General features: G+C 43.4%; 2 protein-coding genes across 8 annotated transcripts; one reads left to right on the top strand and one right to left on the bottom strand.

Moving 5' to 3' along the window:
* Positions 1-1,137: 1,137 nt before the first annotated feature.
* On the bottom strand, positions 1,138-8,166 carry zbtb48 (zinc finger and BTB domain containing 48). Of its 2 annotated transcripts, none has more exons than XM_021566055.2 (11): positions 8,028-8,166; positions 6,797-7,609; positions 5,873-6,183; positions 5,563-5,680; positions 5,256-5,348; positions 4,346-4,432; positions 4,050-4,204; positions 3,760-3,896; positions 3,331-3,495; positions 3,035-3,123; positions 1,138-2,897 (listed from the first exon to the last, which is right to left on the bottom strand). In XM_021566055.2, exons 2-11 carry the CDS (start codon positions 7,544-7,546, stop codon positions 2,271-2,273), a joined length of 2,532 nt encoding a protein of 843 aa, XP_021421730.2. In that variant the 5' UTR covers positions 7,547-7,609; positions 8,028-8,166; the 3' UTR covers positions 1,138-2,270. The 2 variants fall into 2 exon arrangements, with proteins under 2 accessions (XP_021421730.2, XP_036802855.1); XM_036946960.1 differs by having other exon boundaries at positions 5,873-6,120.
* nol9 (nucleolar protein 9) lies at positions 8,002-15,115 on the top strand. 6 transcript variants are annotated; one of them, XM_036946964.1, is made up of 13 exons: positions 8,002-8,244; positions 9,177-9,731; positions 9,926-10,148; positions 10,347-10,477; positions 10,652-10,793; positions 11,823-11,919; positions 12,017-12,114; positions 12,300-12,461; positions 12,655-12,910; positions 13,132-13,246; positions 13,443-13,617; positions 13,814-13,947; positions 14,233-15,115. In XM_036946964.1, the coding sequence occupies exons 2-13, from the start codon at positions 9,225-9,227 to the stop codon at positions 14,353-14,355; spliced, it is 2,163 nt and encodes a 720-aa protein (XP_036802859.1). In that variant the 5' UTR covers positions 8,002-8,244; positions 9,177-9,224; the 3' UTR covers positions 14,356-15,115. The 6 variants fall into 6 exon arrangements, with proteins under 6 accessions (XP_036802859.1, XP_036802861.1, XP_036802858.1 ...); XM_036946966.1 differs by having other exon boundaries at positions 8,055-8,075; XM_036946963.1 differs by lacking the exon at positions 8,002-8,244 and adding an exon at positions 8,443-8,573.
* Positions 15,116-18,677: the final 3,562 nt, after the last annotated feature.

Here is an 18,677-nt window from a genome sequence, read left to right as displayed (position 1 = left end):
TATCATCTAATAGCAGAACCAAATTACCTAGATTGTGGTTGAGATTACATTAAAAGTAAGTGATCAATGCTGTTCCAAGATTCTGGCAGATTATTACAGCAATTGTGAACATCTCCACAGACCTGTGACTGGCCATTGCATGCTACAGGTAACTGCCAAAATAAACACCAACATAAAGTGTCTTAATGGGGCGTTGGGACACCACGAGCCAGAACAGCTTCAATGCACCTTGGCAGAGATTCTTCAAGTGTCTGGAACTCTATTGGAGGGAAGCGACACCATTCTTCCATGAAAATTCCGTAATTTGGTGTTTTGTTCATGGTGGTGGAAAACACTTTCTCAGGCGCCAATTCAGAATCTCCCAAAATTGTTCAATTGGGTTGAGATCTGGTGACTGAGACACCTCATGGTACATGGTTTACATAGTTTTCATGCTCATCAAACCGTTCAGTGACCACTCGTGCCCTGTGGATGGTGCCATTGTCATGCTGTGGGGGCATAGCCATGGGAGCCAAAATAATAACCTGCCCAGCATTTTTATACATGACTCTAAGCATGATGGCATGTTAATTGCTTAATTATCTCAAGAAGCACACTTACCTTCATTTACTCAAGTGTTTCCATTAGTTTGGCAGTTATCTGTATCTTGAAAATGCATGCTTTATATGATTACATAAGAAGAAATGTAAAGTTACAGTAACCTCAAAATGTGGCCATGGATGTGTTACTCATTTGAATGTTACATTAGTTTGTAAAATGGCCTTAACTTTAGGCTATTTACTGTATTAGAAAAGTAATATTGAATTGTGTTTGGTTGAAAACGCAACAAAAATGTCAACATTTGAAGGAGATGTCTTCTGCTTGGATAGTTCCATCTGTGTTGACTTAGTCTGGCTTTAATTCCAGTTTGTCTACAAATGAATGAATGACTTCAATAGCAACAGTGAATCTATTTAGATCTCTCAACAATCATTCTCTAGATAGCGCATTGGTAATAGACAGTGACACATATCATAGCTAAGCAGCACTAGGCTTGGTTAAAACCCTGGATGGGAGACTAAAGGGTAGTTGTAGTCCGGGGGTCCTCAAACTTTTTGGGCTTGGTGTGCCAAAGTATAATCTGAATGGTGGGCTGTGGGCTGAACAAATAGGCATTTATTTAAAAATATAACAATTTAAACAATCACTTTTTTTGTAATCATATAAATACATTTCAAACATTAACCAAATTGTAGCCATATAACTTGACACCAAACAACACATTCTGATTGCCAGCATTAAAGATGTATTACTTTCTATGTTCATAACGCTAATAACTTGCAAATGTGCAGGGCCCTAGCATTTTGGGGGCCCCCAAGAAATATTTTTACCCATCTCAAAGGCAAAACATTTTAGTGGCCCCCCTCTTTGTGGGCAGAGAGAAAAACGTGCTACTTTAAAGTTAATGTCCTGCAATTCGACACATTTTCCTTGGGGCGTGGAGAAAATGTTGCAGTTTTAAATCAGACTTCCTGCAATTCTACACATTTTTCCATGGGGCAGAAAGAACAGTTTGCAGTTTTAAAACGAATTGAATGCAAAACTAATTGAATGCAATTCTACTCATTTTGCTATGGGAAGGAGAGAAAATGTAGCAATTTTTATGTGAATTTCTTGCATGTTCTTATGATATCTGTGTGACAGTGACTAACAAAATCAATGGGGGGCCCCTTGGAGGTCAGGGCACGTGCCTTGGGTGTCCGGTCAGTAACTCGGCCATGATTACAACAAGATTTAGATAGCTGGCTAGACTAACTTACCTAGCAATCTATAAAATGTTAGCTTACATGGGCTAATTGATTGACTGTCAGTGACTGACATAACAAGAGGAAAACTATTGAAATTGCACATTTTGTAATCCACTATGCTATCTCTAAACAGTAGGTTGAGACCCCGACTGACTTCGTAAAAAATAAATAAATAAATTCCACAAAAAAACAAAACAAGCCCCAGTCAGCTCTGCTGTAGATAGATTCTCCACTAGGTGCTGCCCCAGCCTGTTGTGTTATTTTTCCTGATAGTGAACAGAACGTTGAAGATCTGATGTTGTTTTAAAGGTACAAATTCAACATATTTTATACAAGGGTTTGTCTATGTTGAAATTTGGTTACTACGATGACATAATCCTGTGGTTGAAATGTCACCCTCAAAACAACAGTTAATTACTTTTTTCAAATCCCATGCATTTTCCCAAGTAGATTCCACGTCACAATACATTTCCTATCCCGTCCTCAGGCCTTGCTCTTAGCAGGAGGATCCTCCCGTATGTCCTTCAGATCCACCGTGGTCTCAGGGATGGGGTAGTCTCCTGCCACCAGGAGAGTCTGGTCCATCACATCTGTCACAATGAAACCATGCCCCACCACACCCAAACCCTGGGAGGAGAGCACCTCCACCTGGCCATGTCCCTGTCCCGCCCCAACCTGGGGAAAGCCGACCTGGCCATGAGTAAGGCCCACCTCTACCACACCTTGGCTCTGGGCTAAGCCTACCTCCAACTGGCCAGGCCCATGCCCCACCACAGCCTGGTTAAAGCCCACCACCACCTGCCCTTGGCTTGACACCACCTCCTCCACCAGGGGCTGGATAACCACCCTGAGGATGTCACTGGCTCCTGGTACAGTTCCAGGTCCAGACACACTGAGTCCAGGTCCAAAGACAGGAAGAGGGACACTGGCTCCAGAGACAGGTGCCAGCCCCTCAGGTGTCCCCTTCTCAGTGGGTGGTGTTGGTGAGGGGCTAGTCTCATCCTCCTCCTGCGACCCCTCATCCTTTACTATCAGGTTCCGTAGCTTCCTCTCCCGCGGGTTGTAGTTCTCGGTGCGGTTGTGGACCTGAATATGACGTCGTAAGTGGGCCTGGAGGAAAAGAGGAGAGACTTCAGTATTCAATTCAAATTATACAGCTTCATTTATCCCCTCAGTGGCTGGGTGAGCATTAAACATGCATGGACATTTGAGGAACCAAGCTAGCACATTGGAAATGCATGGCTTACCTGTCTGGTGAACTTGTAGCCACACTTTTCGCACTCAAACTTCCTCATGCCCTGATGGCGACGCACATGGACGCGGAGCTGCTCGATGGCTGGAGGATTTAACAAACAAGGCCATAAGAAAACATACAGTAAACGTGTTTTGCTGCATTTTGTTCAACTAAAGTCGGGATTGAATCTTTTCAGGACGAAATCTACTGATTAGATTAAAACATGACAGAAAATATTATTTCAACAGAAAAGGTAGTATCATCAGTGACGCCACAATCTCTTGTCAACCACGACAGTTCCTCTCTCACCCTTGAAGGTCTTGCCACATATCTTACAGCAGTGAGGGCGGTCGTCCTGGTGCTTGCTGGCGACATGGCGGAGCATCGGGCCCTTCTCTGTGAAGCGCTGGTTACAGAACTCACAGCTGTAAGGCCGCTCTCCCGTGTGGGTGCGATGGTGCTTGTCAAGACTGGCTGGAATGACATACAAACACACACATAGGCATCGGCACAAGCACAATGTTCAAGCGTCGGAATAGGCCGTGTGAGAGCTCACTGGATGTTAATGTGAGAGTGTATGTGTTAGTCTGAGAGACAGAGAGTGTGTTTTAGTCTAGCTAAATGATAACTATGAGACTAAATCATACTGTAGGACCTGTGTAACTATGTTCATTGTTAGTAATGGGTGTGTCCTGCTATGGCATCTGCAGGGCCTAGAGAGAGGATGGCGGTTCTTACCCTGTGTCCGGAAGGTCTTCCCACAAAGGTGGCACTGATAGGGCTTCTCTCCAGTGTGAACGCGCAGGTGCATGTTGAGGTTGGCCTTCTGGGTAAACGCATGGTTGCAGTACTCACACACAAATGGACGCTCGTTTCTGAGAAAGTGAGACAAACAAACAGGGACATCACATTATTTGATACATTATGTCACATTATACGACAGTAGGCTATATCGGTTCAGTCAAACAGTCTAGCTCCCCCACGGTAACAAACTCCTCACCCACTACCATGCCCAGACGCAGCCCCACCTGTGAATGGCTTTTATGTGCATCTGCAGGCCGTTTCGGCTGGAGGCTCGATGGCCACACTCTTCACACACAAAGAGCTTCTCGCCTCGATGCTTGGACGCCTCATGCAGACGCACCTCCGTTTTAGACAGGTAGGCTTTGCTGCACAGAGAGCACTGTGGGAAATATTCATCACAGGTTAGACGGTGATCAGCAAGCAAGCAGTCATACATCTTGACAATAATGCAGAAGCAAAAGATGGTGTGAATACAGGAAAAGGTCGACCAATTAACGCAAAGGAAAGAGAGAAGACTTACTGCATGTGGTTTGGGTGCGCCGTGGATTTTGATTTCGTGGTTTCTCAAATCTTTTTTACGCATAAACTGTTCCGAGCATGACGTACACTGAAATAGATACAAGATCAAGCGATAATATGTCAATATGAGTTTGAAACAAAGCAGACCAGAGAGAGAAGTCTTCAAATGTAAGTTAATGACGTGTTCACCAGGGTTGGGGTCAATTTGGAATATATTAATTCAATTCAAACAATTCATTTTAAGTTGGCCACACCTCAAAGGAAGCGGAATTTGAATTGAATTTGAATTGGGGGGGAAGTCTAATTTTATTCAAAGCAATTCAAACTAATTCAACTGAGATGTGAAACATGAGCCTAATTCATTTGACAAATGTTTTATCAAAAGGATATGCCACTTAATTAATGCAAAGAATACACATACCATTTAAAATATTAGTTTGATTCTTTTTCTTTGGCATGAGTTGTTAGATTGTTCCCTTCCATATTGCAGTGTTTGATCTAACGTAATCTGGGAAATGTATTTTTGTTCATATATTGAAAAACAAATTCATGAATTATTATAGACAACCTGATCTTAGAATATTTCCAAATCACTGTAATGATTTCCAATTGTTTTAGGAGAATGAGTTTTACAACTGGAAATGTTTCAACCTTATGCTACATGGTTTTGGTAAATAATCATTACTATGGTGACGTCTAGAATAAATAATTAGAATTTCATTGAATAAAATTCTACTTCCTTTAATTGAAATTCAATTCAAATGATGCTTCCTGTGGTGTGTGGCCAATTCAAATTCAAGAATTGGGTTGGAGTTAAAGAGCAATTCGCAACTCAATTCAGACTTGACCTCAACCCTGATGTTCACTGTCCTGTGGGCGTGTTCAAGGGTGTAAGGTGGTAGGTGCTGGACCTTATTGGGCATTTCCCCTGTATGGGAGACAGTGTGCAGACGTAGATCCACCACTCTGTCAAATGACATGGGGCATTGAAGACAGTTGTGCACCTGTAGTAACAACAAGAATACACACATACAGTGCATGAGGGAAAATGTAAGGTATTGCATAATTTCGGGCACACAAGTGTCAAAATGTTTTACAACCGAAAACAAAAATAAGCATTTCTTATTGGACAAGTCATGGTAATCCCTCCCCTTTATGCTCACTTTTCTTCCTTTTGATGACTAAGCGGACATGACTTTAGTCCTGCTGATCACTCACCGCTTTTACTTTTTCACCACATTTGCAGTTCCGGGCCTGGTGGTCCATCAGATTCTCCTTCCTGTAGTACCTCTTCCCACACTTAGAGCATGCAAAGGGCTTCTCACCCGTATGACGCCTGGTGAACAGTGGAAGAACATAAATAACACACCAACACTAGTCACTCGATAATAGCAGTCTTTGTCATTATTCAGGTCTCTCTTGCAAGATATTTTTATCTCAACAGGACCAACCTTTAAAAACAAAGATTGTATAATAAAGACAGAATCAATGCAAAGTCAATGCAATGTGATAGCAGTGAGTTGCATACCTGTTGTGTACTTTGAGATAGTATTTGCTGAGGAAGGTCTTATTGCAGGTGGGGCACTGAACAGAGCCCTTTTTGGAGCCCTTGGCCGCCTCCTCACTGTTCTCTTTATTGACAGCTTTGCCTGGTCCTTTACGTCTGCCTTTGGGGCTGGAGGTGGTAGTCGGTAGGGCATGGGGCACATACTCTTCATCCGTGTCCTCATCCACTCCCTCCATCAAACCATCATCGTCGTCATCATCATCGTGAGGCTGCAAATGAGAATTAGCTTTATAGCTAACATCTGGTACAATGCCAGTGACCATGTCTGTTACCTGCGAAATAGACAAACACAATGAATCATCATCTCTATTGTCTTTCATCACATCTTCTGGCCCATCCACCTGTAACTGGGAAACACAATATTTCATGCATTATCCATCATATTGTAGTTATAGCCTAAGCACGGGTAGTTATAGCCTAAGCACTGGCAGGTATAGGCCTACTGCAGGGGTCGGCAACAGGCAGCACGCGGGCCAAAACCGGCTCATGAGTGATTTTCTTTGGCCCCCCAAATTTTTTTGTAAATTATTATTCTAAAAAAGTTTTGGGGGGAAAATACCAGGAATTCAGATAAAACATATATCTAATTTAGGAAATCTGTTCCCAAGTATTCCCACGAATAAATAAAAAAAGAGACGTGATCGTGAAATAAAGTATGAAATTATTTTCAAATACAATCTCTTTTTGGGCATAGTTGTGGCCAATTTGCAGTGTACAAATTCTTATAAATATGTTCCGGCCCCCCGACCATTTGCTCTGACAAAGTAGGCCTATCCCTGGCCTACTTTATAGTTCTAGTATAAAATATACAAATCTGTAGGAACATACCCTCCTAATCTATTCTTACGTTAACACTTTAGGATAAGGTTATGTATTATAGCCTACCTCTGTTGTATCTGTAGGCTGAGGGAGGCTTTGTCCCTCGTCCTCAGCCCCATCACTTCTATCCATTAGGCTGATAACTAGTTGTGGTGTTCCCCTGCTGGTGGTTCCCTGGGGCAGGAGCTGCGGCCTGGGGCCCTCTCCAAGCAGCCTTCTGGAGATCTTCACCTTACGCCCAGAGCGAGTTGTGGTGGCTGTTGCTTCTGGAGGATCCTTCTTACTTGAGCCGCTACTAGGGGTTTGGGATTTTTTGGGCCTCCCTCTTTTTTGGGGGGGCCTCCCCCTTTTTAGGGGGACCTTGGTTTCTGTAGAAATTACAGGTGGGATTAGGCCATCATCTTCACCCAGAAGATCTGCAGACGGAGGTTCTTCTGGAGAGATGGTCCCTTCTGTGGTGAACTGCTGACAGAGGGCGAGCGCATCTGGTACACATAGGCTGTCTGCAGCCTGTTGCACATTGTCCAGATTCAGAGAGTCAAGCTTCAAATTCCCTGTGTAGAAAAAGTCTAGAAGTAGTTCCAGGCCGTCAGTGGGGCACTCCTTTGGGAGGGAGACCTTCTTAACCATGGTAGTGGTTGGCTCAGATTCCTGGAAAATCTTACTAAAACAGGCCAGGATGTTGCGATGGGCATTGTACGCCCTCCCATCTCCTCCTACAGTCAGTTTGGCATCACAGAACCAGCCAAGACCCCTCTGCTCATTCAGAAAAGACAACACCCGTTGGGCATGGGTGCTGCTCACCTGTGTAAGCATCTCTCACCCTTGACAGTAGATTGCTGCTTCTCAAGGTACACTGGATTCAGTGTCATGGAGTTGCTTGAAAGAGTCAGAAAACAGATGACAATTGAAGAAATGAATAGAAAATGGGCTACTGTCTGTAACTTCTATTAATATCATTAGGCTATTAGTATTCTTGCAATCTTAAGTCTTAACTACACCATCATCAGTCATTTGTCATGCATAGTCCAGACTTCAGATGCATTATTAGCTAGATATTCACTTAAACCTGGTATGAGACATTTGCACAATGGGTTGAGTAGTACTAAATATGCCAACACATATGAGATAATAAAACTGAAATAAATAGAATTAGTTTAAGATTAGACAAATGTATTACCCAGAAATTATTAGTAGGTAGGCCCCTAACTAGCTACGCACCTCGACGTTTTCGACATTATACAGACGCTCCCTAAGCTTTCATCTGTCCAGTAGAAACAACAGAGACGCGATTTACCTTTGCAGGATGCTGGCAATCGTGTCACTGCTATCGGTTGTTGGAATGGTGCATTGCATTTAATATAATTTATAAACAGTAATTTTGACTAACGTATCAGGAACATGTATTGCGTTATGTCTCGTCCAGGCCAGGCGGTAGGGACCGGATGTGACGGTTAGGCTAGCATATTGCAAGCGAGCTAGCTAACCGTAAATACACGCTTTGCAATTGAATGGTGGGTAGCATGTTAACATCACGTTCAAATTACACGATCGTGTAGTTATATAATTGCATTATTTGGGGGTCGACTAACTAATGATATTTCGAGCTGATGTTCTCTTTGGTGGATGCATGGTTAGCTGTCTACGCTATCAGCTAGCTACGCGAACAACTGAGCATGCGTGAACCCCGTGAAGTTATTTACTGTCCATCCTATTTTATCGATAACCCCACCCCCCCACCCAAAATAATTGGGCAGTCTAGCCTGAGCTATAGTTAATATTTTGTATCCAGGTTGCGTTAATTTAATAAATGCCTATTTTAGGTAGCTGTAACTAATATAAGGTAGGTAACGGCAAAACGAGCTTGCTAACTGCTAAACGCTGTAACCGTCGCTGTGGGATACTGGTTGGCCAATTATTACTCAGAATGGCGTCTGGCTGGCTCACATGGTGAAACCACTACGCTATCTAGCTAACAGTAACGTTATACTGTAGCAATGTGCCAACACGATTTTTATTCGTTCGCTATAGAGGTCCTCCAAGCATATTTTTGAGAAGCTACGGAGAGGTACTGCTTGGTATCCAACCTTCGTCTTGCCGATCGTGGTATATGCTCTCCAATAGAACACCACTAACGTTTGTTGGCTAGCTAACTAATGTAACAAAAGCTATCTTAGCTAGCTAACCGGAGATTCATTGACATCACTGTAGTATTGGGCAGCAACTGTGTTCATTCACCTTAGCGAAGATAAGTTCAATTTGTTACTACTAGTAGTTAGGTAAATTATATGTAGCTAGCTAACGTGTTATCTATTTACACCAACGTTAGCTAGCTAGCTAACAACAATCAATCTTAACTTGCCTGCTAGTATAGTATGTACAGATAGCTAAATCGATGCTTGCCCATTGCATTAGTCGTGTTCATTTTGTACTATTCTCTCTCCAGGGTTCCCCACCTTACATCTTACTTGCAAAGGGAAAGCCATAAGAAACCATGAAAGTGCAGAAATCTCTCCCCAAAACCAAGCAGACGTCCAAGAGGCAACAATGTAATGACAAGTGGTTCAAGTCCAACAGAATTGCCAAAAACTCAGACTCTTCAAACCTCAGCCCAAGCACAGCCATGGCCAAGCTAGAGCACCGCGCATCTAACCTTAGAAAGGACAAGCCTAACCTGAAGAGACTGAAGAAGGGCGCCAAGGCTGTGTCCTTCAGACCGGTCAAGACTCCGGCTGCCACGGAGAGGACCCCCTCTCGTCCCCTGACCAACGGGGGAGCAGGTGGACCAGAGCAGGGCAGTGACTCAGACGAGTCCCAGGACTGGAGCTCCTTTGCCAAGTCTGTTTTACATCAAAATGGTGGTGGAGAGAGTATGGAGTGCCAGGAGAGTTGTGTCTCAGCCAAAGCTGCGCCTGGCAGGATAGAGGAGGAGGCTTTTGTTCACTGTGCAGAGCGAGACTACATCCATAATCGCACAGTGCTGGTCATGCAACAGGGTCAGGTACTTACGCAGTATTTTCAGCTACACTTTTTACTTTTCAGTGGCAACTACACTCCCTGCTATAAGCTACTTCCTGTGTGCTTTCACTAATGCCTCCTGCTAGTGTTTTGTCTCTTATAAATTGTATTATTAATTTTGTCCATTCTGTGTGGATTAAAGTTATTCTAAGTCACCCTGATCTCTTTTTCCTGCAGACCCTGTGTTTTAGGGGGAAGTGCCTTCTGTCATGTCTGTACGGTCGGGTGGAGGTGCATGGTTTCACCCTTGAGGAGGGTCAGCAGTCCTACCCACTTTTTTCCCCTTCCTCACATTGCCCCCTCACCGTCACAGCACTGGGGGATTCCCCTAACCCCAGCAAGACCAAGAAAGCGGGCCGTCTAGAGGCCAAAGCCATTGTCCGCAAGTACCTCTCTACAGGTAAGGAGAGCCTTTGAATGAGACCGTCCACCCTTTAAATAATTTGCATGACACTATCCTCAGCTGCCTTCTTTTTGTGATTTGTTTCCAGTTATAGGCCTAGTTAGATCACCCTTGAGGGAGTAAATTGTTGGTTTGAGTTTGAAGCAACCTTACAAACGAGCAGCATTTAATCTTTATTTTCTGTGTTCTGTTTAGAGACACGTAGAAGGTTGTTGAGTGAAGTAGATTCAGACTCCTGTGTGATCCTGCTGGAGCCCCTGGACACCCCTCTGACGCGGTTCCTCACCAGTTTCCCAGACCTCAAAGAGCTGTTTGGACTCAGTTCGGTGGGTTGACTCTGATAATCCGATGTTGTCTATCTACAGCATGTTACTACTGGCCTTTTCATACAGACTTTGATTGTACCGACCTCTTCTTTGTAGAGTTACTGTAAAGCACGTTTTGACAACTACTGATGTAAAAATGGCTTTATAAATGCATTTGATTTATTTGAATGATAGAGGGACATCCGAGAGAGTTCAGCTATGCTGGACACTCCGCTCTCTGGCCTTGGCATAACCCCACTGCGGAAAACAGCCGGAGGCATGGTTATGTCACAGACCTACAGGGAGGCTCTCAACGGCCTGGTTAACGCCTGTGCAGGTAAACACACACACAGCCCTGCTATCTCAAAGAGGAACCCCAAAAAACGACTTATTTGGTCGAAAAAGATCTACGTGGCAGCAGTGTTATTTAGAAACACTTTTTCAAAGTGGAAATAGTATACTTTTGGTTATAAAGTCAGTATCTTCCAAACGGGAGATTTGTGACATTTAGGGAAAACTATTACACGCCTAAATCCTTGGATATTGGAGGGTTGTGTTTTGATTTCGATCACGCTCAGTCTTGCCCACGAACACGGGATGGTAATGCCTAGGGAGTATTGTCATGCACGGTGAACCGGTTGCGCCAAGTGCGCTCTATCCAATCGTAGCAGTGCAATCGACCTAAAGTAAACCCGTTAGCATGCAGCGCCTCGGACTTGTTTACATGAGACAACAATACATAAATCTTTGCCAATGTTATGTTGAAAGAACGAGACTTGTTGTTTATCAAGGTCTTGGGTTTTTTTCCAACTCAAACATCCTCACATTTGTGCGCTAACGTTAGCATCACAAACACAACTGTCATCAAAGACACTGATACCGGTGATGGTACAGAAAACAGGAAATCCTCTGAGCTTGGTATTCTTGACCAATCACCTTCACATGCTGTGTCACCAGGTCGCGTTCAGCAGGACACAGTCTTTTGGAACGATCAAATAGAAATATGTAATCTAGAACAAAACATACCTCTGACATGTAGATCAAGCAATCATGAATGCGGCCCAGGTTGCTAAGCCTATTCGTCACGTGTACGGTGGCTGTTTGGGATATTTCATGTAAACGACACACAACTGTAGAGAACATAACTCACCCACTTCAAACTCTCATTGCTCCTGGCATTTCTTAATGGGGATGTGGGAAAGTGAGGTGACATGAGTGAGTTCAGCCCCTCTTTAACATGGCAAACAGGTCCTCTTCAGTTATTTTCTACTGACAAGCATGTCATGTTTCTGTTGTATTCCACATGATGGAGGCGGAGATATTTCAACCTGATGACCTATGGACTGTTTTTGTTCTTCATCTACAGAGGAGCTAGATGGCTGTCCAGTTATTCTTGTATGTGGTGCTAAGAATGTTGGAAAGTCCACCTTCAACCGTCACCTCATCAATACTTTACTTAACCAGTGAGTAATGTGTTTTTGATTTGTTTGTTTGGTTGGAAGGTTCTTCAGTGATACAATGCTTACAGCATTAACCCTCCCTGCGTGTCTGTGTGTGCAGCACTGCAAGTGTAGAATACCTGGAGTGTGACCTGGGCCAGACAGAGTTCACTCCCTCAGGTTGTCTCTCTCTGTCTACTGTCAGAGAGCCACTGCTGGGTATGTAATCGTAACTGTTTATCATGTGTACAATACATTATAGTGCAGTGAGTGAGTTTTCATTACACATGCCAAATACACTGTAACTACCTGTAGTTCCCTGTATTTTTCAACGGTCCTATAAATGTTTTGGGTCTTAACTAATCCAAACTAACCCTGGTCTGTCTGTCTCATGTTGTTTCCAGGTCCCCCATTTACACACCAGTGGGCCCCAGAGCACATGATCTTCTATGGCCAGTCGTCCTGTGAAACGGACCTGGACCGCTATCTGGAGTCCCTCAAGTCCCTGTGGCGCTTGTACAACCGAGAGACGCCCATCGTCATCAACACCATGGGCTGGGTCAAAGGTCAGTAACACAGTATTCTTGGCAACCCGGGGGCAAAATTTGTCTCAAATGCCATGTTCGTGTATAGCCCAATCTTTAAAAAGAAGGGGAAAGCAAGCACACATTTGAACAGAAGTAATGCATAGTAATTCATACTTGTATTATTTACAAATGTTTTTCATACTGCCATTTTAACATGTGCCTGCTTCTTCAGGTTTTGGCTTTCAGTTGTTGGTGGACATCATTCGCCTTTTCTCCATTTCTCACGTGGTGCAGCTCAGTAGTGGGGATAAAGTCATGTGCCCCCAACTCACCCCTGAGTTCCTGAGGTCATCCCACGGCTGGCAGACACACCCTCCTGTCCAGTCAGCTTTGGGGGAGGACAACTCTGGAACTCATCCTGCCCAGCGGAGTTACACTCTATTCCGTATTCACTCAGAGTTTGAAGGAGCAGGCCGCCCGGGAGAAATGTAAGAGTCCTAACAACACCACAGCTTTCTTGGTTGCCATGGGATATACATTTTTTTTGCTGATGGAAGATACTTTCCCTTTAGTTTTAGAGAAAAGACAAACCCACCCTGCACTTCTTGCCAGGAACACTTGTCCATTAAGCTGACGTATCAGTCTTCGTCTGCCCTACTTCTCTGACTTCCTCTCTCTCCTCTGCGGTGTGTGTATTATTCTTCCAAAGGAGACACCAGCGCAGCAACGAGCAGCGTGACCTGGCTCTGCTGGGCTACTTCAGCCAGCTGCAGTCCCCTGAACCAGGCCCTGTCAGACCCCTACACTGCTTCACCCCCTACCAGGTAAGAAATCATCACCACTTTTTGAAAGAAGAATGTTGCCACAATCTGAAGCTTTGACGCGACCCATTCTGAAGTGTCCTGTTCTGCCAGCCTGCTTGCACCAAATCATGTTTATTTATGATAAGCATAGGATTCAAGTCAGCATTTAACAAAAAAACAAATTCCACTACGTCCATCTCTTGTCCTCTCCCTGCAGGTTCCCCATTCAGCAGTGGCTGTGGGTGTGACACACTGCGAGGTGGCACCAACTCATGTGCTCTACACTGCCAATGCCAGTCTGGTGGGGCTGTGCTGTCTGAATGAGAAGGTATCAGGCAGGGGAAGCCCAGTACTGCTCTCCCAAACCCCTGTCTGTCCCTGTGTGGGCTTTGGTACGTGTATATACACTATATTAACCATAAACACATCATCTTTCAGTCTTCTGATGTGTGGTAGCAACAGTAATGCATGTATATCAAACCTAGAACAATAACAAAGTTTGGCATCTCCACATGGATGACTACCTCTTGGATGGATGACACGCTGGTGAGCGCAATCTATTAAGTAGTGTTTCTCTCTGTTCCGCAGGTGTCCTTCGAGGTGTGGACATGGCACGGGGCCTGTACTTCCTTGTTACACCTGTAGCTCCCTCCATCCTCCGTCAGGTCAACTGTCTTCTGCTGGGGGCTGTCACACTGCCCAACACCCTCCTCACAGGCCAGGTAAGACGAGATGATACCTCCCACACACTAAGCACTCTAAACACTTCACCGATGTACTCTCTGCTCCACAAACCTCTGTTCAATATCTTTGTTTGACTTTCACACTTGAATATCAGCTATAATAAAACGTGAAAAATCACAACTGCCCCAAACTATTAGATTTTTCTTTCGGACTGATTTATTGTCCTGTTCCTCTCCATCGGTGTAAGCTTTTACCTATCAAAGTGTTTTGGTTCAGTCACTCATGCTTGTGTCATCTTAGCCCATATCCTCTTTCTGTTACAGACAGGAATTCTGGGAGATCCTCCCTACGTCACAATGGACTACAGCTTTGAGCTAACTGGGGCCGGCAAGCTTCACGTCTTCAAGGGGCTTGTAAGACCTGGCCAGATGAAAAACGCAAAGTGATTGTTTTGGTTTTTATGGTTTCACAGCAAGAAATCTTTTTTTTTTTTTTTTTCGCCTTGTTTATTGACTTTAAACACCAAGGCCAGAGTTAAGGTCGTTGAATGTACAGAAGTGAAGGTTCAGGAGAGGGTGTACCGTAGAGTTGGTGTGAGTGACTCGAGGGCGTACTCGCACTCCAGATCAGTGCTGAAGACGGCCCAGGCTGTGGAGGTCAACTCCCTCTTGTTGGCGTCAATTGGGTTTACCTTGGTCTACAATCATGAGAGAATTTGTTTTGGGGGGGGGGGGGGGTTGCTGTATTCAATAGTTTAGGATGTTTGAACGTGTTTCTATCACATGGACAATATCTAGACATGCAGTTAAACCTCTGTCTGCATCTGAAATGGCACCGTATTCCCTGGCGCACTGGTCAAAAGTAGTGCACTATATAAGGAATAGGGTGCCATTTGGGACACATACTGGGTTTGATGTCTATTCCTCATGGGTCACATTCCAAAGCCAAGATTGTACACATTATCAAATGTAAACAAATTGATATACTTTTTGTTGTTGAAAATGTGAGCTTTTCTTGTCACTGTCAGGACTTTCTAAATCTGTTGACCTTTGGTCTTTTTAAGTGGCCCATCATGACATGTCCCTAGCAGATGTGATATCATGGTTAAATGTTCAAAGTTCCATGTCATAATATACAGTACCAGTCAAAAGTTTGGACACACCTACTCATTCAAGGGTTTATCTTTGTTCACTATTATTTTACAAAGTAGAAAATAGTAAAGACAAACTATGAAATGACACACAACCAAAAAAAGTGTTAAAACAAATCAAAATATAAGTAGCCACCCTTTGCCTTGATGACAGCTTTGTGCACTCTTGGCATTCTCTCAACCAGCTTTGCCTGGAATGCTTTTCCAACAGTTTTGAAGGAGTTCCTACATATGCTGATATGGCTGCTTTTCCTTCCCTCTGCGGTCCAACTCATCCCAAACCATCTCAATTGGGTTGAAGTCGGGTGATTGTGGAGGCCAGGTCATCTGATGCCACATTCCATCACTCTCCTTGGTCAAATAGCCCTTACACATCCTGGAGGTGTGTTGGGTCATTGTCCTGTTGAAATACAAATGATAGTCCCACTAAGTGCAAACCAGATGAGATGGCGTATCACTGCAGAATGCTGCGGTAGCCATGCTGGTTAAGTGTGCCTTGAATTCTAAATAAATCACTGACAGTGTCACCAGCAAAGCACCATCACACCACCACCTCCATGTGTCACGGTGGGAACCACACATGCAGAGATCATTGTCTTGCTCACCTGCTCTGCGTCTCACAAAGACACGGCAGCTGGAACCAAAAATCTAATTTGGACTCATCAGACCCAAGGGCAGATTTCCACTGGTCTAATGTCCATTGTTTGTGTTTCTTTGCCCAAGCAAGTCTCTTCTTATTATTGGTGTTCTTTAGTAGTGGTTTCTTTCCAGCAATTTGACCATGAATAGTGGATGTTGAGATGTCTGTTACTTGAACCGTAAAGCATTTATTTGGCTGCAATCTGAGGTGCAGTTAGCTTCTGATTTCTGAGGCTGGTAACCCTAATGAACTTATCCTCTGCGGCAGAGGTAACTCTGGGTCTTCCTTTCCTGTGGTGGTCCTCGAGAGCCAGTTTCATCATAGCTCGATGGTTTTTGCGACGGTACTTAAAGGAACTTTCAAACTTCTTGAAGTTTTGGGAATTGACTGACCTCCATTTCTAATTAATGAGGCTGTTCTTGTAATAATATGAACTTGGTATATTACCATATAGGGCTATCTTCTGTATACCATCCCTAACTTGTCACAACACAACTGATTGTCTCACATGCATGAACTTTTAACAAGGCACACCTGTTAATTGAAATGCATTCCAGGTGACTACCTCATGAAGCTGGTTGAGAGAATGCCAAGATTGTGACAAAGTTGTCATCGAGGCAAAGGGTGGCTACTTTGAAAAAATCTCACGTAGAACACTTTTTCGGTTACTACATGATTCCATGTGTGTTATTTCATAGTTTTGATGTCTTCACTATTTTTCCACACTGTGGAATGTACATTGTCTTGAAAAGAGGTTGTACATTTGGGCCATGTTACAGCTTAAGATTCACTCTACAAGTGATATTCATGAAAAGCCTGGATGGAGAAGGACATGAAAGTGCTTGCAGGGGTCTTCTCTGACAATGAAACCCATTAAAACAAAAGAAAACAATGTCACTTGCTCAACAATCCATCTATAGAGCTATTGGATAACACCTGTCAAAAAAATTCCAGAGCAAAAAAAAAAAGGAGGAACCTGTACACACATTGTACCTGAATAGTAGTTCACTACGAATTGTTACAGTTTTCCGTCCATGTTTTTTTAAATGTTTTTTTTTTTTTTACCATAGTAATGGATGTAAATGCTTCAGGTAACATCTCTGTTGCATTTCTGAGAGTACTGGATTACTGAACATTGATTGACCTATTTATTCATCTGACCTTGGGACAAAATATTAACTATGGCATTGATGGTGCGATAGGAGAACTACAGGCAAGAACTGTTACCGGTCCTCTATTCTTTTCAGCCCATTTCGTTTCTCTCTTTCTCTTTTATCCCTCCTGTTCCATCAGGAGTTTTGTTTGACAGAAGTTGGTAATAGTAGGCCTAAGTAAAACTTCCTTTAAGTTCTTTGTTACTTGGGTGTGTAGGGTTTTTTTGTGTCCTGAAAAGGACAGTGATTTACAGGTTCACGTTTTTTTTCCTCAAACTTTTTTTTTTTTTGGGGGGGGGGGGGGGGGGGGGGTTTACATTCTCATACATTCGTACCAGAGTGGATCATACAGTAAAAGGGGATAAGAAGTCACACAAGTATTACGAGGTGTTGTCTTTGTGTCCTGAAGAGGGAAGTGTTGTTCAGGTTTATTTTTCTAATGTATCAACCTGAAACTCACAGTCCTAGTAGATTTTATGGGAAGCCACACGAGAGTTTTATGAGTGTATATGGACACAGTTTAGGAGCCTAATGACAAACACACACAGATTGAGTGAACCCAATCATATCAAGTGATTAGACAGGTGGGACTCTAAATTAGTCTCCCACCCCCTACACTTATGCAAGCATGTCTCTTTACAAGGAAGGCTCTTGTCTGATATGGTTTTGTGGTCATTGATTGTTTTGACTTGGAAGAGAGAACAAGGACTCATTGTGAGCATACTCTACATTCACATACAACTGTGGAGACTTGCTAATTTGTTGTGGGCCATTTATATAATCTCCCTATTTCCCAGCTTGCTTTGTTTACCATTTCCCTCCCCTTTGTTGGGGAGGGGAGCATACAAACAACTGGAGCTGCATTGTGGTCACGTAATTATTTTAGCTTTGTCAGGGCAGACATCTTTCCTGAGAGTACCCATGCAACCCAATGAGAAATCTCCCAAATTGGAGGTCCCACTCAAGACAGTCCAAATAGAGCCTAAAGCCCGGGAATAAACACATAGGATTTATCTGATGAAATCCCCTGCTCTCACTGTAGTAGACTAAACCATTGGGCCATTTTTCATGATTCATGCACAATGGAGATTGGTGTTAATGTAGAAATAGAGGAATGCATTTACTATGAGGGCATGTTCTTCTTGCCTAGTGGTCAATCCATCACAGTTCAGCCAAAAAAAAATGTTTTATCCTTCTTGTCTTGTAATGCTGGTAGGATTGGCACTGTTGGAAGTCAACGGTTTACAGTAAGCTGGAGATTTGTCATCTGATTCTATCATTTCCCACCACCCACCAAGGGACATGGGCTGCCTTTGCTTTAATTGAAACAACTGACCAATCCTTCTGCGTGGAATCCCTATACAACCACTAATATGAATAAAATGCTGAGGACTGAAAGGGCTTCTTGGGTCTCGAATGTCATCTAAGAGAAGTGTAAAGACATTACAGGTTAGATCATGCAGATTCTAGGATTTTTTTTGCTGGTGAACTATTGGTCAATCTTGGGAATGACCTTTCCCTAAACCAATCTGCCTAAATCAGAATGGCATGTGACTGTGTGAACTACTGGCTTTCAATACAAACATCCAAGCACAACAAGACATTTTTGTTAGTTTCAAAGTGTGCATAATAAACATAGAGACAATGGGTTTGTAAAGGGGGGAGGGCATAGCCCACAATGGCAACTTCTGCCCCAAAAGTAGCAGAGTCCATGGGAATCAAATATAATATTTAGCTAAAACTAAATGAGGCATTTTTTTCAATGTAATTTCTGAGGCCAATCAATCAAGAGACAATTGCATGCATCAAATGTATCCATTGTTA

The sequence above is a fragment of the Oncorhynchus mykiss genome, chromosome 16 (assembly GCF_013265735.2).
Source record: "Oncorhynchus mykiss isolate Arlee chromosome 16, USDA_OmykA_1.1, whole genome shotgun sequence".
Classification (NCBI taxonomy): Eukaryota; Metazoa; Chordata; class Actinopteri; order Salmoniformes; family Salmonidae; genus Oncorhynchus; species Oncorhynchus mykiss.
Note: the sequence above shows the minus strand (reverse complement) of the source record. Positions and strands in the feature narration are given on the sequence as shown.